The 22,929-nt window shown below is 51.2% G+C and overlaps 2 protein-coding genes across 8 annotated transcripts in view; one reads left to right on the top strand and one right to left on the bottom strand.

Annotated features, from left to right (window-relative positions):
• MNT (MAX network transcriptional repressor) overlaps positions 1 to 14,423 on the top strand; it is a 36,239-nt gene extending 21,816 nt beyond the window's left edge. The window contains exons 5-6 of the mRNA XM_032129522.1: positions 5,893 to 6,085; positions 7,608 to 14,423. Coding sequence (XP_031985413.1) covers positions 5,893 to 6,085; positions 7,608 to 8,314 — 900 coding nt within the window. The 3' untranslated portion in view covers positions 8,315 to 14,423. The remainder of the gene's footprint in view (positions 1 to 5,892; positions 6,086 to 7,607) is intronic.
• An 862-nt stretch (positions 14,424 to 15,285) lies between these two features.
• SGSM2 (small G protein signaling modulator 2) overlaps positions 15,286 to 22,929 on the bottom strand; it is a 39,672-nt gene continuing 32,028 nt past the window's right edge. For 4 of the 7 annotated variants that reach the window (XM_032129520.1, XM_032129515.1, XM_032129519.1 and 1 more), the window contains 8 exons: positions 22,182 to 22,364; positions 21,453 to 21,827; positions 20,718 to 20,842; positions 19,835 to 19,917; positions 19,296 to 19,405; positions 18,745 to 18,841; positions 17,833 to 18,000; positions 17,403 to 17,560 (listed from right to left, as the gene is read on the bottom strand). In XM_032129520.1, coding sequence (XP_031985411.1) covers positions 17,472 to 17,560; positions 17,833 to 18,000; positions 18,745 to 18,841; positions 19,296 to 19,405; positions 19,835 to 19,917; positions 20,718 to 20,842; positions 21,453 to 21,827; positions 22,182 to 22,364 — 1,230 coding nt within the window. In that variant the 3' untranslated portion in view covers positions 17,403 to 17,471. Of the gene's footprint in view, positions 17,561 to 17,832; positions 18,001 to 18,744; positions 18,842 to 19,295; positions 19,406 to 19,834; positions 19,918 to 20,717; positions 20,843 to 21,452; positions 21,828 to 22,181; positions 22,365 to 22,929 lie in introns of all 7 variants that reach the window. The other 3 variants (XM_032129518.1, XM_032129514.1, XM_032129517.1) reach the window with 3 other exon arrangements.

The following is a 22,929-nucleotide window of genomic DNA, read 5'->3' on the forward strand; positions in this document are numbered from 1 at the left end:
CGTGGAAGAGCTGGGTCACAAGGCTGCTGGCAAACACCCATGGCCTGGCTGCTGGTGCAGGGGGTCACACTGGTGGGGAGCGAGGGACAGTCTCTCTTTCACCTTGCAGGCTTTATTTTGGTTTTGGTCCTGGTTGATTGAGTTTCAGATCTTGGGAGGCTGAAGCTGAGGCATGAACACTGGGAGCCTGAAGTCCCTGTCCTGCACCTCCCCCTCATTAGCACACAGGCTGTCCCCTCTCTCGGTCCACTGGGGACTGGTCACGGCGAGACCCTCGCCCTGTTCTCCCCGTGCTGCAGCTGTTAATGCCTTAGGGCTTTGGGTCAAGCCCGTTGTGATTTTACCCTGTGCTGGGAGAAGGTGAGGCTGTGCTCCTGTGCTGAGCAGAGGCTGCTGTGGCAGGCTGTGGTCAGGTGTAGCTGTGGGTGGTGACAGTACCGGAGTGGCTGCAGCACAGCGGTGACGTTGCTCTGTGGTGGGGCCGTTGTGCCCCACCTGCATTTCCCGTCGGTGGTACCAGGCCAGCACATCCGGCATCACTGCGGGATCTCATCTCCGAGAGCCAGCAGAATGGAGCAGTTGCCATGGAAACCGTGGCTTTGGTTCCCGTGGCAACCAGCCGGGGTTCACACACGGCTGCTTCTCGCAAACGGAGGGGCTGGTTGGCATTGGCAGGAGCGGGGCCGGGGGTCCGCGGTGCGGGGCAGGGGCTGGTAGGTGCTGTCACCTCGGCGGGTGCAGGCAGTGGCTGCAGAGGCTGGGGACGCTGGCCCAGTGCCGGGGGAACCGGCTCCTCATCTTCCCGCTGCCGTAGGCTCCACTCCCTCCATCGCAGCAAGTCAGCTGGGGTTGGGGCAGGTGGTTGTTGTAGGTGCTGGGCTGTGAACAAACTGCTCGTGGCAGCTGAGGAGCTGAGACAATTTAGCATGATTCGAGTTAGGAATGCCTAGAATTGATAGAAGTGATGGAAAATCCCCAAGTCCTACAGGTGAGTGTGGTGGCTTGGCCATGGAGTTTGGAGCTGGGGCTGTTCGGGTTCCATCCGGGGCTGTGTGGGGACAGCTGGTTCCCCAGCATCCCTCTGGTCTTGGTTGGAATGTTTTTGGAGTCAGGCTGGTGGATGCTTGCTCCTACTGTGGATCTCCTGCACTGTGGCAGTCCCAGCAAGGATAAGATCCTTTTCTTAGGATTTAGGGTTTTTTCCATTACATATAGGAATCACAGCCCTGTGCAGCAATGGGGAGCCTGAGCAGCTGGTCTGGTCTGTGCTGGAGGTCTTTCAGGTACAATGGCAGCTCAGGACCCTCCCTGGCCCAGTAGATCCACTCTGTGGCACCAGCTGTGATCCCCAGGGCAGAGAGTTGAAGAATCCAGCTCGAAATTGCCAATCACTCTCCTAATTGCTCATTGATTAGGTATTTTCAATCAGCGAATGCCATATAAGAGAAGCAGCGGAAATATTCTTTGGAAAAGTTCATAATTGAAAGTGTGTTTTTAAACTGCTAATAAAATGTTTATGAGGGGAGCTGTGTAATAAGGCCTTTTAAACCTCACTTATGCCAGCCGCAGGGCCAGCAACATTCCTGAGGCAGGGAAGGCGTTGGGGGCATTATTTCCAGTCTTGACGTGAGAGTGAGCAATTTAATTACAGACAGCTATAAAATGGAAAATTCTTTGCAGCGACAAATGATTGTTGCGACATAAGGAGAGCAGGAGTTGGTGTACAGTTTGTTTACCAAATAATGACAAGGAGATGCACTCAAGGACCAAACAGTGGCTCCAAAACAGCCGAGATGGTGGGCACAAAGTGGGGAAGTGTTACCTCTGGAATTGTGTCAGGCCTTCGCTGTTGCTGCAGTCATCTGGTCTCGCTTCAGTAATCCAGGTGGATAAAGGCTGCCAAGGAGCTGACAGGTACAGGAGAAGACTCACATACTCAGGGGAGCAAAAGCAAACTGACATGTGGATTTTAATTTGGTTGGTGGTGTTTAAATTAAAGATGAAGGGACTCACCAGTGCCCTTGTGCCCTTGTCACCGCTTCCACCTGCCTGTGGAGCAGCCCCTGCTGTGCCCACTGCTGTGGTGCCTGGCAGGGGAGGCTCAGGCCTTTGCTCTGCTGCAAAGGGCTCACTCTCAGCTTCAGCTCAGCAGAACTGACGCTGTTCAGAATGGAACATACCTGCTTTCACCAGAGCCAGCAGCTGACTTGCAAAACTTCCCAAGCATCAAAAGCCATGGATGGATTCACAAGAGTATGAGGAAGAGTTCTCAAGTCGTAGCTTCTGTAGGTTCCTCACACTGCAGTGTAACAGTTGCCTGGGCAACCAGGGTTCCCAACTGCTTAACAGGAAAAAAAGAAATGCTACAGTGATGGAGGCACGGACGTAAGAGGGAGGATCTGTGCTGGAGCCTGGTGCTTGCAGAGAGCAGTCTGGGGTGGGGTGGGCTCTGCTGCTGCAGCAGATCTGGCGCTGCCGTGGTGCACGTGGGCTGTGCTCAGTGAGGTGCCACCCCTGGCTTCGGGCTGCCCTCTGCTAACAGAGCAGAGCTCGAGCCTGGCCTTCCTGGGGCCAGCCCAGCCTGGCCGCTCTCTGAGGAAGTGGGAAAACAGAAACGCAGGTAACTTCAGTGATTTTTCCACTGTGGAGAAACAGGATCAGTATTTCATGAGCCAGGTTAAGTGTGTGTCCTTCAGGATCTTGGCAAGCAGCTTAACTGTCATCCCAGGTGCCAGCACCAGATGTGAACCCTTGCCATGGTCCTTCCCAGTGGCTGTGGAGGTGGGTCAGATGGCAGCTCCTGCCTCGCAGCTGGCCCAGGCCTCTGCCTTAATGAAGTTTCAGATCTTGAAGGAAAGGTAGTTGGTCATTTGTATGAATTTCTTTTATCAAAATTTAATTCACAGTTACTGTGTTGTTTGTAGTTTTAAGGTCCCCTCTGCCCTTGTCAGTGCTACCATTACTGCCCATTCTGTTGGAAAATTCCAAAGGCTTGGGTTTGGGGAAAAGAGTGTGTGGTTATATGTTATTTTAAAGTGGCTGGTTTTATATTGCATGGGATCCATGGTGATAGTGCCGACAGAAATTCCTGTTTTAGAAAAACATCCCGGGGATCAGTGGGTGTCTCTAAAGGTTTTGATGTGCAGGGGCAGGTCAGTGACCACAGTCCCAGTGACTAAGGTTTGGCTGTCACTGTGGACTTTCTGTTGACTGACGGGAAATCCTGGCACCTGATGTGGGCAGGATGATTTGCAGAAAATAATCTGTCAGGGGGCGGATGCCAGAGATGTGCGTGTCCCCGGGGCTGGCAGTGCCGCGGTCAGAGGGCACAGGGGAGATGCTGCGGTGGCAAGGAGTGCAGAGGCAGGAGGGTCCCTGCTCCCTGGCCCTCAGTGGGCGCTCGTTGCTGCACTGTGCTCCCAGGCTCAGCTCCCGGTGCAGGGCACACTGGGGGGGACTGCACCCACGTGTACCCGCAGAGAGCGGCTGTGCTCCGAGGGAGCTGCAGGAGAGGGAGGAGGGCTCCACTTAATCACACCCAGTTCATTGCTAGGCCAGAGCAGCTCAGCCTGGAGATCTGGCTTTACCAAGTGAGCTCCAGTGAATTGCATCCCAGAATAGTTTTTGAAAGATTGGCGGTGCCTCCAGCCCATCTGCTGCTGCAGCCTCCCCAGCAGCTCCCCTTGGAGCGCGCCCAGCCGTGCCGCAGACCCAGCGAGGGGCTGCCGGGAGCTGGCGCCCGGTCAAGGGCTGGGACTGCTGGCACTGAGGGAGGCAGAGCCCACAGGGCCGGGCTTGGACCAGTGCCGGGTCCCAAAGCCTGTGGAGTGCCTCAGAGTGACACAGTGAGCTCCCTGGCTCTCTCAGCTCGGAGACTCCTCCTGGTGCTTGCTGAGGGTTTGCCTGCCTTCCCAGTAATTAAAAGTTTATAACTAATTACCGGCTGCCCTGCTCATACCTCGTAGTAGTGCTTTCCCCCAGTGCTGGGAGTCTCCTCTCACAGCAGGGAATGAAGCCAAATCTGCTTGAATATGCGTGTGCTGTGCCCGATGCGGTGCCGAGGCTGCAGGGATTCGTGCCTGCTCCTCCTGGAGAGCTGTTCCTGTCCTGTCCTCTCGTGCTCTGCGTGGAGAGCAGCTTTGGGGAGATGCTGCAGAGAGGGGCTGGGCTCATGTTTGCACATCAGGTTTAGCCTCATCCTTTCTTCTACTTGCCTCTTTCCTGATGACATAGTGAGGGGAAGACATTCAGACAAGTTACATGCAAGTCTTCTTGCATGTTTAAACCTGACCCAGGAACAAGCACCTTCCTCATCACCTTCACCTTCCCCTCCATTGCTCCGTGTCTCAGCCACACACCTTTGCAAGGGGATCAGAGCACACGCAGCACTTGACTTTTCTGGGTCAGGCAAAATACTTTGGCTGCATTGGATAGGAAAGAGACTTTAAAACTAGCCTGTGGATTTGGGCCTCAGCCATGTGGGAATCTCTGGGCTACGAGTCAGGGCTGGTGCAGAGCCAGGATTCCAGGAGTCCCATCCTCCCTTCCTGGCTGTCCCCATGGCCACCTCCCTGCAGTGGGCTGCAGGTCTGCTGGGCTTGCCCAGGACAGAACTGTGGGATCGTGATGTTGGCCTGTCTGCTGCCCGCTTTGGCTTGAAAAGCAGTAGGAGAGAAAGAACTGTCCCCTTTGCCTGAAAACCCTCTGTTTTGAGGAGCTTTTAGCTGATCTGGAGGCAGGGAAACTGTCTCCATTGACACACCTGCACTGGTTGCGCCCTGCTAACACACATTGTTTGGCTCTTTTAAAAATACTTCCTTTATTGTTGTTACCGGGACAAAGGTAGCAGCAGGAGCTGCCCTAATCTGTGTTGCCTTAGGCTGCATTAAAGGCCTGGCTGAACAGGCTTTAAGGTCCTTCCCAGCAAACTTGTGAGCTACAACGCCAGCAGAACTACTGAAAGGCATGAGGTCAGGCTCTGATTGTACTCATCCTGGAGAACCTGAGAGAGAAATAGAGCATGTGTTAACACCATGAGCCAGGTGTGGGGTTTGCTTTTGAGCTCAGTGCTTGCCAGCAGTGAGGGAATAGGAGCATCCATGTGGGCTCTGTGTGGCTGGTATTTTCAGAAGTGTGTGTGGGATTTAAATTCCCAATGGTGAAACTTAACTTCAGAAAACGGACAGTCTGGATGTAGTTTTACAGATTTCACCTAATTTTGTCTCTTCTATGCATACAGTAAGTGTGGCCCTGGGGTGGGGGACCAGGTCTCTGACTGTGCAGTGCTACACTGCTGGCTTAAAAACTCATACAACAGGCCTGTTGTTTTCTGCTGCACTTGGAGTAGTTGATCCCCCTTAGGTCTGTGTTTATATTTCCCAGCAGCAGTGCTGGGCAGTGCGGGGCATTTCTCTGTATTGTGCTGACTGATGCAGCAGCTGGATGTGGCAACTCCCAGTGCCAAGGGGGCATTAGCAGGAGAGGACAACATATACCCTTCCTTCGTGTTTGACCTCAGACTTCCCCGTGGTGCAGGGGGTTGTTGGTTCTTTACCATCTCTTCTAGGTCAGGAGCTCTTGGTGTAGTGTGTGTTGCCCAGAAACTCATCAGTACTTATGCTTTTTCTTTCATTCTAAGCATTTCAGTTTTGGGGGCTTATTAGTTTTCCCTCAGAAAGCAGAAAGTGTTCAACCAGAGTGATGCTTTATGTGCTGGCTCTTGTCCTTCCCTTTCTGCCCGAACATAGCAGGTGTAAATACAGCTCAACACATTTGACACCAGCATAACTAGCAATACAAAAAATGAGCTGTGGGCATGGGAGTGACCAGATTAGTGTAGATTATTCTTGTCTTTGTTCTCATCATATTTCTTTTTCTTTTCTCCGACTTTAGACTTTAAAGAGGAAGGAGAAAGAGTACGAGCACGAGATGGAGCGGCTGGCGAGAGAGAAGATCGCTACCCAGCAGCGGCTGGCAGAACTGAAGAACGAGTTGAGCCAGTGGATGGATGTCTTGGAGATTGACAGAATTATTCGCCAGACAGTTCAGCCAGAGGATGACCAGGCATCTACCTCGACAGCATCAGGTACCCATAATTTTTCTCTTTGTCTCGTGATCATCACGGAAGGTCATTGACACCGTTACGCTGGGGTGGTGGGGGTCTTCCTTTAGCAGCGTCAGGGTTTCTTTGCATTCAGAATAAAGTAAAAGGTTTTGGGGTGTTTGTAATGATTGGTGGTGTTAATAACACACTGCTGCTCATGTGAGGTAAACTGAAACTTGTGCATCAGTGTCAGGTAGAAACAAAGTGCAGGTTTGCACATGCAACCTCATTGTGGAGATAAATTCCTGCTTTCCAAACTTAGCTTTCTTCTTGCACAGCTCTGCAGCCCTGCTCATTAGAAATGGGCATCCTGGTGTATTTGTGTGGATGTGGGAGGGTGTTCAGCACATATGGAAGAAGGATTTGGTACAGGGAGGATCACCAGAGCATTTAAACAACTTTAATGAGCCTTCACATTGTGTGAGAAGGATTCACAGTGAAGATGAAATGACACTAATGGATATCTGATGTGCAGTTCCCAGTGAGAAGTATCTGCGAGATAGAAGAGTGCATGCTTCCCTCCACACCAGGGATCTGCAGTAGGAAGAGTAGGCAGTCTGTGGATGTAGAGCTTTCCAGAGACACAGAGGCTGTAGCAGTGCATAACCATTCACAGCAGTTCCTTCAAGGCAGCATTTGCTCTTGGCACGCCAGGCAGATGATACCACAGGTTCTCGTTCAGGCTCATCATCTCTGCTGGTAGGAGCAGGCTCCAGGTGTAGGCTGATGGAAGCTGGGAGTAGCAGTGCTTTGTCCTTAGAAGTGCTAGCTGTTCCCTCTGCAGTGGCCTCTGCCAAAAGTGACCGCATCAAGCTGCTGCCAGCCAGAGCTTGTGGAGGGGAAGTGTCTTCCCTGGTGTTCCTGCTGCTTCTGTATCTTCTGAGATTTTTATTCTTTGCTGCATGGCTGGCACTAGAGCAGGCAGTGCAGGGTGCCGGGCTTGTCTTCCTGATCTCAGGACCAGTATGTTCCTGCTTTGCTTCCTTACTTCCTGGACTGGACAAGAGTCCATTTTCCAGAACCAGACGAGAGACCTGCTGCCATGTTTCTCCTTGGCTGTTTCCTTCCTGCTCTGGGAGCAGAAGGGGTGGTGCCGACCAGTGGAACAACTGGCCAGGAAAGGAAACCCTGTTCCTCTTCCCAGAAGGAGCCCACTTCAGCCCAGACAGAGCTCAGCCAGGTGCTTTCTGTTGGCCTCTGCTCATGGTGCTCCCCTCGCCTGCCCCAGTGAGACCTCCCAGCCTGTTGGGAGCACCCTGCTCTAGCTGGGTTTTTGAGCTGTCACACCTGCCTGGATCCAGGTCCTTGGCCCGCAGGCAGCAAGGAGAGGTCTGTGCCATGCTGTGCCCTTGTGCTGTGCCGTGCCATTGTGCCACCAGCCTGTAGCTCAGTGATGCCTCCTGCTCATCTCTTCTGCTGATGGCTGCCTTTTAGGGAGGCTCGTTGGTCCAGTTCATGCTCTGCTTGCTTTTTTATGGGAGTTTCTTCCTTTCATGTTTTCCAGAGGGTGAAGACAACATGGATGAAGATATGGAAGATGACAGGCCAGTGAACTCATTACCAAAACTCACCCAGCGCCAGCACCCAGAGCTGCTGAAAACCGTCCCCCCCAATGCTGCTCCCCCCCTCCCCACGGTCCTGCCCCCACACGTGTCCATCCAGCAGAAGCCCCACGCCCAGCCCCCCCTCCAGACACAAGCACTGGTCCCGCCGCAGGCGATCGTCCCCGCACAGACTCACATCGTGGCGGCCTCGACCGTGCAATCGACTGTTATCGCCCACACCGCCACCACCCACGCCTCGGTCATCCAGACTGTCAACCACGTCATTCAGGGTCCACAGACCAAGCACATTGCTCACATTGCACCTTCCACATCCAGCCCCGTGCAACTCACCACTGCTGCTCAGCCCATCGGCCACATCACTGTGCACCCGGCCACCATCAACCACATGGCCCACCTGGGCCCGCAGCTGCCCATCTACCCCCAGCCCGTGGCCGTCAGCCAGCCCGTCGTGAGCCACATCGCTCACACCATCTCGCACCAGCAAGTGAACGGCACCACGAGCCTGGGCCAGCCGGCCGTGATGGCCAAGCCGGCCGTAGGAACCCAAGTTGTCCATCACCCGCAGTTGGTTGGGCAGACGGTCCTAAACCCGGTGACTATGGTGACCATGCCGTCGTTCCCGGTGAGCACGCTGAAGCTGGCCTAGAGGGGACGGTCTGACAGCGAGGTCTTTGTTGGGAACCTTTCCTAAGGAAACTCCATACATTCCAACCACGTCCGACTTGGCGGGAGGGAGGCGCAGGAATGCCGAGAGTGGCCGGGCCGGGCTGTCCTGAGCCGCCCGGTGCCCAGCCTGCTGCCAGCGCCGGGACAGGGCCGCTCCGCGCTCGGAGTTGCTAATCTGAGAAACTTCAAAGACAGTTGTTCATGGTGATTTTTTTTCCTTTTATGTGTAATGAGTGAACTATGGATATGATGTTCTTAAGACTTTAATTTTGCCCTCTTACGTGTTGCTTCTTTGTAGAATAAAAATTGCTGATCTCTTTATCGAGACGTTGCGTAGAATGGGAAAAAAAAAATCATAGAAGTCTATATTTATATATATGTGTGTATGTGTGTGTATATATATGTATATACATATATATATATAAATATAACATTTGAAGGCCTTTTGTAAGGTTGATTATTTTGCAGGATTATGAGACAAAATTCATTTTTGGAGGAAGAAGACAGAGTGTCCTCTCTAAACAAGAAACTATAAGATAGATGGTTTGGTGGACCAGAGTACAGTGACAAAAAAACCCCAACAACAAACCACGAGTCAAACCATGTTAAAGGTATTTCCCATCGATATATTACATTTCAAAAACCATCTAAAATCACTGTGACTTGTTATGGCATTTTAAGGAAATTCTCTGTCCTGTCTAATAAAAGGAAAAAGAATACACAACCAGACTTGATTTGTTGCCATTTTATAAATGACTTGATTTTTATAGCTATGTCAAAAAAATACTGTTTTTTATTATTTTAATGGTTGACAATGCTTTGTTTGGATGGTTTTGGGGGAATTTGTATTTTGTCTGGCTTGGTTTGCTGATGCAATAATTGATTTTTCAGATCTCTGTGCATGGCATGGCCCAGGTCAGGGTCCCTCTTACCGGTCCAAGCCCCCCCAGGTCTCTCGGGTTTGTTGTTTGGCAGAGGCACGTGCTTTGTGCTGGCAGCTTGCAGGGCGTTTCTGTGGCCTGGTGGATGGAACCTGGGACAAGAAGACCAAGAGAAATGAGGTAGATTTGCTGCATGGGTTGATGTTTGTTAGTTTGTTCTGTCCTGACCACGCTTTGGTGTGGGAGCCGGTGGGTTCAGAAAGGGATAAATGGGGATGTGGTTCCCTTCCAGAGCGCAGGCAGTTCGAATAGGTTTGTTCCCTTTGACAGGGAAGCAATCTTCCCGTATGCAGGATAAGGGTTTGCTGCAGGAGATCAGTGAGAGCTCGTGTCTGACAGTGAGACGTGCACCAAAGAACCCTCATCTCTCAGGACCCTCCTGTTCCCCCTTCCCGGTGGTTGGGGCAGACCTGTCTGAGGTCAGTGGCAAATCCCAGAGAGCCAGGAGAGCAGGAATGCTGTTTGGCTCTGCTGGTACCTGCCCGGGAGGCTGCTTAGGACATGTTGAGCTGCTGGCTGAATGTTCTGGTCCTTGCACTGTGTGCGTAGTTACTGCTGTAAATGATCTCCATTCTGTCTTCCTCTTTTTAAAACAAGTATTCCACAGTCCTTACTGCAGGCAAAATGCTGCTGTAGCCAGCAGCTGTTCTCTTAGAGCAGGATGGGAGGATGATCCCAGCATGTGCCCTGGAGCTCTGGGAGAGGAGGAGGAGGTCAGGGCAGCTGAGCCATCACTCCTCACTCTGCACCCGGCTGCATCCAGCGTGGGGCGAGGTCTCCTGCAGGAGATCAGCATCCATACTCTGCCCAAAAGACCTGTTGACTCTAGCAGGACTTCAGCCTGTTGAGGACTGTTGTGAACAGCGTCAGGGGTTTAATTGAGAACATCTGCCTGTTCCATACTGTCCCCAGTTAAAACTGATCTGGAGGCAGGAGAAATGACTGCAGAGTTCAGGGGTGATTGTGCCTTCTGAGCAGGTGTCACTGGGAACTGTGTAAAGTCTGTTTATAAAGCCCCAGTTACCACTTGTTTTATTTTTCTTTCATGTATCCTTGAGTTCAGGAAGCTCTTGGCTGTGCTACCAGCACAGCTCCTGCAGAATGGGCAAACCTTGAAGAATTTCTTATCCTAAAACCATATTTAAGCAGATGGTTTTTCTCATTCCAGTGCACCAGTAACACTGGGGGATTCCCAGAATTGCCGGGGCTTGGTTGTCCTTTGTCCCTGCAGGTGCTTTCCCAAGGAGGCCGTTGTGTGCTGGTATTTGAGGTAGGGTTGGCTATTGGGTCAGTTGCTCCTCATCAGAAGCTCCTCAAGGCTGAGTATGTGCAGCAGAATCACCTCCCTTCCCAGGAGGGACTGTGTGGCTTTGCCTTCTGCAGTGGCATCAGGAGGGGGAGGATGTGTTTTTCTGCCTCTTTTTACTGTTCCAACTCACAAAATAACAAAATCTCCGAGAGAAGAAGGAGCTGGGTTGAGAATGGGCTCAGTGCAGGAGCATTGGCTGAGCCCCAGGGAGATGAGCTTTCTGATGGGTTATTGAATGGCCTGTGCTGTATGGACAGGGCTGCTGCTGATTTCATCTTCTGCTCCCTTACAGTTTAGAGTGCAAAAAGTGGCCCTACTTTGCCCAGTCCTGTATCCTGGCTAGTTTTTCTTTCCCTTGGGAGTTGTGCCATGCTGTGTGTCTGATCCCCTTCACAGGTGTTGGCCTCCCCATTAGGAACATCCCCCTTGGCCAGCCCCATGAGCTGCTCCAGATGTCTTATGTACCCCTGTTCTCATCTGCCTTTTACAGGGCTACCAGAAACATTTCTTTGGGGTTTTTCTTTTTGTTTTTTAAAGTCAGCCAACTTTTCTCTAGTCTGTGGGAAGAAGAGCAGCCACAGCCCTTTCTTCTCCACCTCTGTTATTCCTGCTCAGAACCTTTGGATTTACACTGATGTTTTTAGAAATCCCGTTCAGTACTGTATGATAAAGGGGCACTTTAGGAATGTCTCTCCTCCTTTGATACATGTTTTCCCTATGGAGAAAGCTATATATAAATATATATGTACACTTGGGGATTCATAAGATCTAATTTGTTCCCCAAAAAATCAATAAATATGAAGTTTACAAGAAATCTCTTCTGTTGTTGAATAATATTAGTTATTGGTAACCATACCACAGAAACAATAGAAAATGGAGTTTCTACATTGTAGTTTGAGAGGGTTTTCTGTCCTGTCACACCTGGCTCAGAGCTTGTTTGTCAGTGGAGATGGTTGTGCTGAGGGCAAGTGCCCTTGCAGCCCGCATGCTCCGTGTCCCACTGCCGACAGGCGAGTGGTGCTCAGGAGCTGGACCCGTGCTTAGAGCTCAGCCAGCACGGCCGGGGGTGTTTGAAGCTGAGCAGATCTGTGGGCACAGAACCCCGGGGATGGCAGCGGTGCCGCAGGGAACCTGGTGCTGGCCCGGCTGGGCTGAGCCTGCCCGCGGCAGCCCCGGAGCCTGCCAAAGCCACTTCCAGCTCGCCTGCCAGGGAAGTGCAGGCAGAGGGCAAAGAACCCAAACTGCTACTTTAGAATGATCCTGAAAAGAGCTCTTAACGCTGACACTTTAGATACAGGAATGTATTCCTGACCTCACCAGTAAAAATTAGCCAGATCTGCGTAGTTTAGCTTAGGAAGGGAAGTGATCTGATTTCCCATGTTCTCTGCAGTTGCTTGAGTGGGATCTGAGAGGCAGCGGTTGCATGTCCCCGGGGGCAGCTGGTGACCCACATCTCACATGGGGAAATAAGGGCTGGAGCCAAACTGCTGCCGTCGGGGTTTTTCTGCACGCGCGTGTGTGTCCGTCTGTCTGTCCGTGCTGGGGCTGAGTGCTGGGTGTCAAAGGCCAGAGGGGCTCCCGTGTCACCACTGGGCCCCTGGCCACTGGCACGGCTGGGTTTTGGTTTCTTGAGCAGAGCTGGACAAAGGGGACGGCCCTTAGCAGAGGCCTCTGCTCTCCAGGCGCCCATGGCGTGTCCGGAGCGTTCATCATCCCACTGAGCTGGCTGCTGCCACTGCTGTTGGGCTCCTTGTCTTTTTTTTGTTTGTTTTATTTCAAAGTGGCCTTCTGTAACAAAAGAACAAAAGAAACAAAAAAAATGCCTTTGGGTGGTTTAGGTGGAGGTGAGGTGTCGCTGCTGTGTCGGTGTCGGTGTGGTTGTCCGTACGCACGCCTGGTAGATTCCTGTAGACATGCAATGCAAGGCTTATTGTGTCTGGTTTTCGTATGTAGCCTGTGTCTCTTTGGACTGGTTTGCATCCTGAGGGCGTTTTTTGCATTTAAAGAAAAAAAAGTGAGAACTATTCCAGTTTGGGTGGGCACAAGGGGCTCTGGGAGACCCCCCCATGTGCCAGGGGTCAGAGGGAAGATGTCCTTTGCCCCATGTGATGATGTGGTCGGTGCTTGTTTGGCCCCTTTGCTTTCTGTGATGGGTATCAAGTGTCCCCAGCAGGGTGAGCAGCCTTGGCCAGATGAAGCAGTTGACCTCTGCTTACCTGAGCAGGACTTTGGCTCAGCCTGTCTCAGTGTTCAGGCACTTGCTTAATTAGCTTAGTTAGATACGTGCCTGCTGTAGGGCTCTTGGAGCGTGCATGGGGGTGGGCAGCTCTGAGCACTCGCAGGTGAGGCTCCTCTGAGACTTGGCATGTTTTTTTCTGAACAGTTGTTCATTTCAATCTTATTTTGATTCTGAAAGCTATGGGGGTGAGGAGAGGAAAACCCTCATACTTATTGCCTGTTTTCCATCCCTTGTTACCATTGGGGACAGATTAAAATGGATTATAACACTATGTTTAGGTTATTTCTTCCCTGAGTGAAACATCAGTTGTTAGAAGTGGATGTTTAGTGTTAAGGAAAATAGGCTGTGGATAGAATCAGTCACGGCTTCCTTCTGTCCCTGTTACACAGAACTTGATAATCCAAACTTGAACTATTAAAGTACCAGCCCGAGCCCAGCACTGGATGGGTTCAGTCTTGGCAAAGGTTGTGTTTGGCTGTTCCCAGGCTGGCTCGCTCCTTGCCTGGGGCTGCTGAACAGCGAAGGAAGGCCCTGCTCACCTCCATCCCTGCACTCTTGGTGTGGGGACAGGGCTGTTCTGTGCTGGGATTTGGTGGGAAGGGGCCATGGGATGTCATTGTGCTCCTCATCAGGACGGCATGGCTGGTTCTGCTCTAGCTCTGGATGAGGCCCATTGATTCACCCTGTTCCTTGTGCTGTGAATAGGAATTTGAGTGTGAGGGAGCGCTGGTGCAGAAGTCACCACGGCTCACCAGGGGAATGCCCCAAACTCCCAGCCCAGCCGTCTCTGTTGTGAGATTTTTCCTGGCTGGCTGGCAGGCAGGCAGGCATGTCCTCCCCGAGATTGTGTTGCTGTGGCCGGCACAGGCGCCCGCGCTGGCTGCGGTGCTGCCCCGGGCCGGCCCTCGGGAACGCTCCGGCCAGAGCCCGCGTGCTGCCAGCGGGATCCCGGTGCGAATGCCTTATGGATACGCCTTAACAACCTGAGCCAAAAGTGTGGTGGGGCTTGACAGAGCGAGATATCAGGGACTGACTGCAACCACCCAATGATTTATTGGCTTCTGGTCAGGCCCCAGCCTGGGCATCGCTGGGTGAGGAGCTGTGGTGGGAGCAGGGACCCCCTGCTCTGTCACTGCATGTGACCTCCCTCCCTCCTGCCTAAAGCATTTATTTATTTATTTTATCTCGCTGTGCTCCCCGCGTTAGGAATGTGTCACTGGAGCTGCTGATTGTGAGCCCAGTCGTTGCCATCGCTGGCCCGGAGCCCCCGTCCCTCCCCTGCACCTCACAGGAGCCCCCACGTCGCGCTCACCTGGGCAGGTGCAGTCCGTGTTTACAGTGAGGACGTGTCACTGTGTTACCAATTTACTGAAATACTGAATATTGACAAACTAGACTGTAAAGATTTTTATGTGTTTGGATACATCTGCTATGTGAAAAAGCAACTAATTTTGTACATATTGTATTTTTACTATTCAGCTGTACAATACTGGCTCTTCATGCTCCAGAATTTAGGTATCCAACATGAATGATATCCATGTAATAAGCACTTGCCTGAAATAAATATAAACCTGAAATAAACATGCACTGAAATCGGAAACAGGTTTCTGCATTTTCCTCCCTATGCTTTGCATGCAGATCCCTCACTTTCTTTGTGATTTCCCAGTTCCAAGACCAATGTCTTCCCTCCCTCCGGAGCCATCGCAGCCGCTCCAGGTGCGTCACGGATCCGCAGGGCTGGAGCTCACCCGGACCAGGCACAGAGCTTCACGAGGGCCGTGTGTGTCTGGATCTGGCAACGCTGTGCAGGGGGAAAGCAAAGCCTCTGCAGCTTCAGGAATATGTGAGAACTTGGAAAACGGTGCCCTGTCATGTGCCCTTCTGCTGCTGAGCCGAGAGGACTCGGGCCAGAGCCCATCCCAGGGCAGAGGGGTCCTGCCAGCCCCACTGAGGCCCAGCAGAGCAGCAGCATGCCTGGGACCCTCCCTGCTGGGACTCTCCCACCCGTTAGGCAGTCGGGCCCTGTCCTGTGCTGTGGGCTGTGCAGGGCGAGGAGGGATGGGCTGAACAGCCTGGCCAGAGCTGCCCCCTGTGTAACTGCTCTCTCTCCTGCAGATGCTGGAGTCCCAGGTTCTCCTGGTCCCTGGTCTCTGGGACGTGGATGTGGTGGACGTGGTGGACATGGACGGTCATCCAGCACAGGGCAAGTCAAACCCCATGGTGGCATTGGGGGCAGCAGGTCAGGGGGTGGGGCTGGACCCCCGGGTGGGCTCAGGCAGAGGGGGTGGAGGAAACACCACAGGTCTAAATAATTGCGTTAAAAATTACTGAGACTTTGCAAAGGGACCGCTGGGGGATGTGTGGGAAGCACAAAGGGACAAGAGCCAGCTGTAAGCCCAGCTGTAGTGCTCAGGTGCTCTGCCCACCCCAGTCCCACCATGCAGACAGGTGAATGCAGAGGACACAAGGACACTGGGAGTTTATTTAGGCCAACATGTCTTTGGATGCACTTCAAAAAGGGCTGATCCTTGTTGATAGGGATAAATACCCAATTAGCAGCTGTAACAAGCAGTGGCTGAGGGAGGGCTACACCCACCCCTGCACACAGAGGCCTTTGTTGGGCCTTTTTACAGTGGAATGGGAAAATGTTCCGTAACTCCCCAGGGACTCATCTCCAGGCAGACCTATTTAGCCTAAAAACCTGGAACACCACTTCAAAAACTGCCAGTAGCAGCCAAGCAGCCAGGTGAGACTGAGGAAGGACCATCCCTGCTGCAGGGGAGGCATAGCTGGAGGAGTTTAAGGGGTTTGAACAGGGACTGGGAGTGATGGAGGAGGATCTCTTCTGGAAGTCCAGCAGCTCAGTTGGATTCGATGCAGCTGCAGCGCAGTCAGGCTTAAAATTTCAGGATGAAACTTTTACTTTTTAACACTTGTCATAAGCCTATTTCTGTTCTTGGGCTGGGCTGGCTCAGGCTCAGCCAAGTGGGTACATTAAAACTGCCCTTAAAGTCCTCTACAGGACCTCAGGAGTCTACTTGCTGGTGACCTACTTACTGCCTTTAGCACTACAGCCCATGCAGCTCATCAGAGAAACATTAATTACATCTCGTCCTATCCTCCCAGATAGCCTCATCCCTGTTCTGTCATTGGAATCACCTTGGGAGGAGAGAAATCGGTCCCAAAGAGCTCCACGGGATGCCTTGACAATAAGTATTTATTCATAAGTTACATTTAAACATAAATAATTGAGCAATAAAGAGAATAGTCTGCTCCCAACAAAAATAAATAATACACAACATTGATAAAATCCAATCAGATAGAATGTTCTAACAAATACAGCAAAGTTCACAGACTGGATTTGTGTGAAACAGCTGTACAGAACATTCCCAGCATACCAAAGGAAAATAGTGCAGTATTATCTGTACATCCATCACTCCCCGGGCTCTGGGAGTTGGAGGTTTTTCTCACTCTTCTCATTCTTTTAAAAATACTTTTTCAGCTTTCAAGTGGACAGATGCACCTGGAGCACTTTTGGGACTGCGAAGCAGCCACAGAGGCTGTGGAGGTTGGGCACTGCTAGGACTGGGGATCAGCAGGGCCCAGAGCAGGGCCCCACACCCAGCAGGGGCTGCAGCAGCAGCTCAGAGCCCCCCAGCAATTCCAGCTCCTTCACCTGGCAAGGGCTGATCCTGCTCGCAGAGACAAGCGCCGGGTTTGTGTCTGCAGGATCCCATGGAGACTCCCCCCAGAAAGCTCTGCAGAGCAGGGAGGAGGAGGAGTGTGCAGTGAGTGATCTGGAGCAGGCTGGGCACTGCCATCTGCTCTCCATGGGATGTGACTCCGTGGCTCTGCACAGCACAGGGAGCAGGAGCTGCCAGCGTGAGCAGAGCCCTGTCTGTGGGCTGAACCTGCTCACCTGAACAGCACAGAGCAGGTCCTGGCAGCTGGGAGTGGTCACAGGGTCAGTTTGCAAAGCAAAACAAAGGCAGGTCTGTGTGGGCCACGAAGACTGAGCAGTGTGAGCCAGTCAGCCAAGGCCAAACTGGGGTTTTAGCTAATGAGCTCATCAACTGCTCCCATGAACTTAGGTTAAGGCCATTCTCCTAGCCAGGAACCTTATCACTTTAATCACTGCTAAATACAAACCCAAATGTTTTAGCAACATGAGCTCAGACACATTCTCTTCCATGTTCAAGGCAAAGACAGGGAGTCCAGGACCATGCTCCTCCAAGGACCCAATCCAATGCTTCCAACAGTGGACCTGGCCTTGCCTCCATGGCAGCTTCTGGCAGAGCACACAACGTGCATCCAGGCTTTAAAGGTGCAGTAAGTCAAAATAGAAATGTTGCAGTAGGTCAAATCCCCCCTTTCAACATCGCAAAGATGAAGACAGATGTCTTCTAGAGAGGGAAATAGAGAATGCAAAAAGATTTTGTCTAGAAATACAAAGTGAGTGTAACAAGGACTATCAAACGCCAGCCTCGTCTGGTGAAGGGAAAGTTTGGGTTTTAAAAGTCTGTTACCATCTCCTCACTATTTATTACATTACATGGAAGATGCAATTAAAACGCCATTGGGAATTACAGTGCAAGGAATGCTCCATCCAGTGGCTCCCAGCGAGGCCCTGGGGACAGCCTGCCCATGGTCACTTGTTCTCAATCAGTGTCTGCACTTTGTAGACAAGGTCTCTGGCTATCCTCAGGATCTCCGCAGCATCGTGGTGCTCAGCCATTTCTAAGAGACACAGACAAAACTGTCAGCACCACCTTCCTGCCCTGGCACTGCTATTCATGTAGCATTAGCATTAATTAATTAGTGTAACAAGCAGCAATGCCAAAGAGTTGCAGGGGGTTGGTTTTGGAGAATTAAGGACAGAAGAAGTGGATGAATCCCTTGTGCTGCAGGTCCCAGCATTGAGACTCAGAGCTTAAAATGAGTAGCACCAGACAGCCTCAGGACCAGAGAAGGAGCAAAGTCTCATTACTTTCTATCAAAATGGCTCTTACCATTAAAAAACTTGATGATATCAGTGAAGTCCATGTTGTTATCACGGATAATCTCTCGATAAACTTCCACAAGTGCTAAGGCAATGAAAAGGACAAAATGTTCTGAAGAGATGTGCTTTGCTGCCCAAATAACTTCCCACACTGTAAATACATCCTCGTACAACAATTCTGAATGGGAATAAACATTACAAGAGCATCTGATTATTCAACTGACCATGTCCCCCCCCCAGCCAATGTCTACAGGCCTTACTCAGACATGAACAGAACCTGATGACTCCTCATTTTCCTATCCCCCTCTCCTCCAGCCAACTCCTGTCACTTGTGCACGTAAGGCACAGAACTGGCTTTAAAGGACAACTGCCAGAGCCTGGAGGTGTGGTGGTGCAGAGCCAAGCCCAGGAAGGTACCTGAACCACAGTGACCATGTGAGAGCAGCACAGGGGGTGTTGTACAGGGCTGTGTGACAGGCTGCAGGTCTGACCGTGTGTCCAGGCGTATCTCGGCTCTGCAGTGGGCCTGTCAGCACCAACCCTGCTGGAGTGTGCTCGTGCAAGGATCCTGGAATCCAGGGCGCTCCCACATGATACAAGGCACCTCACTCAAAGTACAGCAGCTCCTGAGCTATTGCTGAGCTGCTCCTTGCTATCACAGGGATTAGACAGGAGGTATCAAAGCTTACAGGAGTGGGACCACCTTGAGCAAACAGGCATTTGCACTGGGCAGGAATTTGCAGCTCCCCTTTCTAAGCTCAGACTCATTCCAGTGCTGTTTCACCTCAGAGCTGCATAACCTTTCCTGGCTACAAACTCTTCAGTGATCCCAGCTGCCATTCACCATCCTGACAGACACTCACACCAAAACACAGAGCTATTGCAATTCTAACTCTAAACTACAGGCACAGAACATTATTACCTCTTTTAAAGTCAAGCAGGAACCAGCGATAGCAGAAGTAAAAGTGAGTGTAATCTCCATTCTGGTGCATCAATTCAAAAAGTTCTGAGTCCAGAATCTAGAATGGAAAACATCAGCTGTCACGATGTGGTCTGAAAGCAGCCACGGTCAGAGGTGCTGGACTCCCACTCTGCTCCTCATCCCAGAAGATGGTCAGAGCAGCTGATCAGCACAGGAACAGCCCTTTACTGTGTGTGCCAGTGCTGTGACCTGGGTGCCCTGGCTCAGTGCTGGCCTGAGGAGTCACAATTGATCTTCATGACTTTAAAGGTCCAAGCAACAAGGTGAAGATCCTACTGATTCTCAACAAGTGGCAAACGTCCCTCCACCGTGCCTCCATCTCTGCCCTCAGGCTGTAACTCTACAAATCCACTTACAACTCCTCCTCCCCAGCTCTTAAGTCACACCTGAACCCCGCTCCTTAGAGCTCCTGCCCTTCACTGGGGCATCAGGTGAGTCCTGAGCCTCTGCCACAACCTTGTCTTTTTCAGATACCCTTAAACCAGATTCACCTGGATGAGGGACCGCATGTTGGCGAAGTGTGTGTCCATAGCACCTCCATTGGGGAAGTTCTGGCTCATCCTCTTCATCAGGTGGCTGAAGCAGCTGTAGGCCAGCTGATCTGCAGGGACAAGGCAGACACTCAGTGCTGGCAACTGTGGGACTTCTTGAACCAAATTAATGGAACTGCAGGGCTTGGGAAGAACAGGGTCTTCCCCTTTGCTGTTCTCTTAATCCCAGGATTTAGATGAAAGAGAGGTTGGTTCCTGACTCTGGACCATTTTTATTAGTTATGTGTCAAAGAATCCAGCCTGCAGTTGACTTTTCAGTGTCAGCAACTGCCAGAACACAGTAATTTTACTAACTTGGGTAAAGTAAATGTTATCTGTCTCAACAGCCACAGGTGGAGAAAACATGAACCAGGAGTCACAGGTTTGATTTTGCTGGTGACTCAGCCCTGGTTAATGCAGACAACTCCTTCTGAAATAGCGTTTCTAAGGAAAGACCACACTAAGGATACCAACATATCCCAAAGGAAAACCCTTCCTACCATTGTCAAGAATAACCATCAAAGGAGCCAGGAGGTCACACATGCCTTGGACATAACCAACTTCTAGGTGCTCCCAGACATAGCTGTGGAAAGAAGAAATCCTTGTATTGAAGGCTGATTCCATATGTGAGATCAAATCCTAAGCAGCTGCTGGAGGTGTGAGTCTCAGAACCTTCTGACACTTCCCAGAATATTTCACAGCCCTTTACTGTTTGCTGCCTGGATAAAGAGGCCAACCCTCACACACATGCCTTGCATCTCAGTGGTTTGGGAAAAAACAGCTGACAAATGCCCAGCAGTCTATGGAAAAAACCTGGGCTTTTGGCTTTTGTCTTCTGCCCTAAGTGGGATTTTGCTATCTTTTCCAAGTCTCAAAGTCCATGACACTTTCTGCTTTAAGTGTGTGTAGCTGAACCACCTTCATGGCAATTTGCATTCCCAGATGGGAAAACAACTTTCTATTGTTTCCAGCTGCTGTCAGTGGTCAGACACTGGTTTGATTTGGGCTGGATTTGTAGATACAGACTTTCTGTCTACTTACACGTGTCCCTCAGCACTGTCTCTGGGCACAGGCACTGTCACCTTTACAGCATGCCCTCAGAGCATGGAAGCATCATCCTGATCAGGAGAAACCCAAACCTCAGAGTACATTCAGAGAACAGTTCTCTAAAATAGGGTCGGTCTCTTGAGAAATCTTCTCAAATCTGCATTCCAAACTTGGACCCATGTTCTAACCTGCCATCCTGCCTGCTCCTCCTTCTGCCAAGTTTTTTAAAATTCATTAGTGAGAATCCTTATTGACTGTTATTTGCATTTTATTATAGTTTATGGTTTATGGATTGTGACAGAAATGTGAAAGTAGTTGTGTTTACAAGCTCATTACCTGCACATGACATTTCGGAGTTTCTCCAGGTTCTCAGCAGTAAAATACCAGTAATTCCGGTCACATCTCTGGACATCTTTATCAATTCTGTGCAAATTTAAGGCAACAGTGTCCAATAACTCTATCTAGAACAGAGAAGTTTGAGTTAGATCTGCCAAGTTCACAGCATTCCCAGGACCCTGTGCAGATTTGCACTGAGAATCACCAAACCAGAAACAGTACAATTATACTCTAAGCAGATGAGGGCATCGAAATACTCAATTACTGTCAAAAATGCCAGGTAAACCACATTTGTTTTCACTGGGGAATGTGCCAAGCCTGTCCTATTTCCAAATGGTTATTTTCAGCTAAATAACTTCAGCAGAGAGAAGCATAAACTATGCTGCTGTGTGACAGCAAGAGTAACAGAGGTGGTGGCACCCTGAATCTACATTTAGGTTGTGGTTCAGTTTGGTTAGATGGGGGTTTTAGCTTGATTTAAGTAACACTAGAATTGTACCACATTGTTTGTCTTGCCCTCCTGCTTAAGAAAAACACCCGAATGTTTCTTGCTGCCTTATTTCCAATCTAGCTCAAAATCCAGACAGAAAGATTTGGATGCAAAAATGCTCAGTTACCATCCCACCAGGTGTAGTTCTAATTTGGGATTCTCTCTCATTAAATCCTATCTGAAAAAGTACCAGTGTTTGCTCAGAAAGCAACAAGAGAGATGATGGTACTTCAGGTGTGACCTACTGTGTAGGACGCAGCGCAGACAGAAGCGACATCCATTAAATAATCCACCTGGGAACACAGCTGCTCCTCTGAGACAGAGTCCTGGGACTGCAGCACCCCTGGCTTGGCTCTCTGCACGTGGGGTGTGCCTGGCTCAGTCCTTCCCACCTCAGTGCCAGCTTCTTCCTCGGCCCCCTCCTCAAAGGAGCCGCTCTGCCCGTCGTCAATGCTGGACAGGATGCCCGAGGCCACCGAGTAGTTCCTGGAGGACGGCAGCCCCGAGTCGGGCGAGTCGAACTCCACGGCTGCCGGGGCTGGCACCGCCGTCAGCGCGGGGTCCTCCTGCCCTTTGGGGTCCTGTTCCACTGAGTCCGTTTCATCCACAGATATAAACACCTGGGACATGCAGAACCAAACACACACTTCAGTAGTAGTGGTCATTTCCTCTCTGCTGGATCTGACTAAAGGACCTACGAGGAAGAGATCAGGAGAGCTCTTCCTCTGCTGACAGGGGATCTTCCTTTGTAGGGGAACCTCAGAGCCCCTTAGGCATGTCCTGCTTAAGAACAGCTCTAGACTACCCAAAATTCAGAGCTGCTCTTCACTCTTAACGTGGAGGCACCACAGCTGTAACCTCTGCCCAGAGTTCAGGAGCTGTGCTAATCTCCATCTCTGCCTCCTGGGGCTGCACCTCTGCAAATGCTGAGCGCACTGCCCACTCCAGATGGTGAGTGGGAAGGGAGTACCTACATCATTGCTGATGGTGGAGTCCCTGTGGATGAGCCGCTGGACGTGGCTGTCGATGCTGCTGCCTGACGAAAACTTGGCCAGCGTGGCCGAATGCGACTCCTTCTCTCGCTGCTTCACAATGACCTCACAGGCCTTCCACTCAGCCATCACCTTCTGGTACCTCAGAGCAATGTCTGCGTCCACCTGCAGACAGAAACACGTCCTGAGACACTGCCCTCCTTGCCAAAAGGCACTGGCACTGGCAGGAAACAGGAGGAAGAGGTCAAAGGCAGGTGCAGGGTCTCAGACTGAAAAGCCCAAAGGATGCCGAGGCCCTCCTGCTGCAGCAGCACATCCCTGTGACTGGAGAGAAGTAGTCAGGTGTTGGGTATTAACTGCAGGGAATTAATAACACTGCAGGCACCAGAAAGGATCCATATAAGCAGGCGTATACACTATCAACAGCATTGTGACAGTGACACAGAACAGAAGATGTCATGTGAAACCTCACACAGAAGTCAGATGCAATCTATGGAGTGAGTGCCACCTCTAACTGCATCATCCCTGATTTCATCACACCTCCTTCCAGCTCCTCTGTTCCAACACTAACGTAGCCCTTGCAAAGAATTCCAGGTCAGAGGTTTATAGACACCAGCCTGTGCAGAGTCAGATCCTGGGAGACACTCTGGAATCCCAGCTCGCACAGCCCGTCCTGTGGCTGCACTGTGCATGGCCAGTCCTCCTGCACTGGGCACCACAGGAATAAAAC

This window comes from Corvus moneduloides, chromosome 20 (genome assembly GCF_009650955.1).
Source record: "Corvus moneduloides isolate bCorMon1 chromosome 20, bCorMon1.pri, whole genome shotgun sequence".
Classification (NCBI taxonomy): domain Eukaryota; kingdom Metazoa; phylum Chordata; class Aves; order Passeriformes; family Corvidae; genus Corvus; species Corvus moneduloides.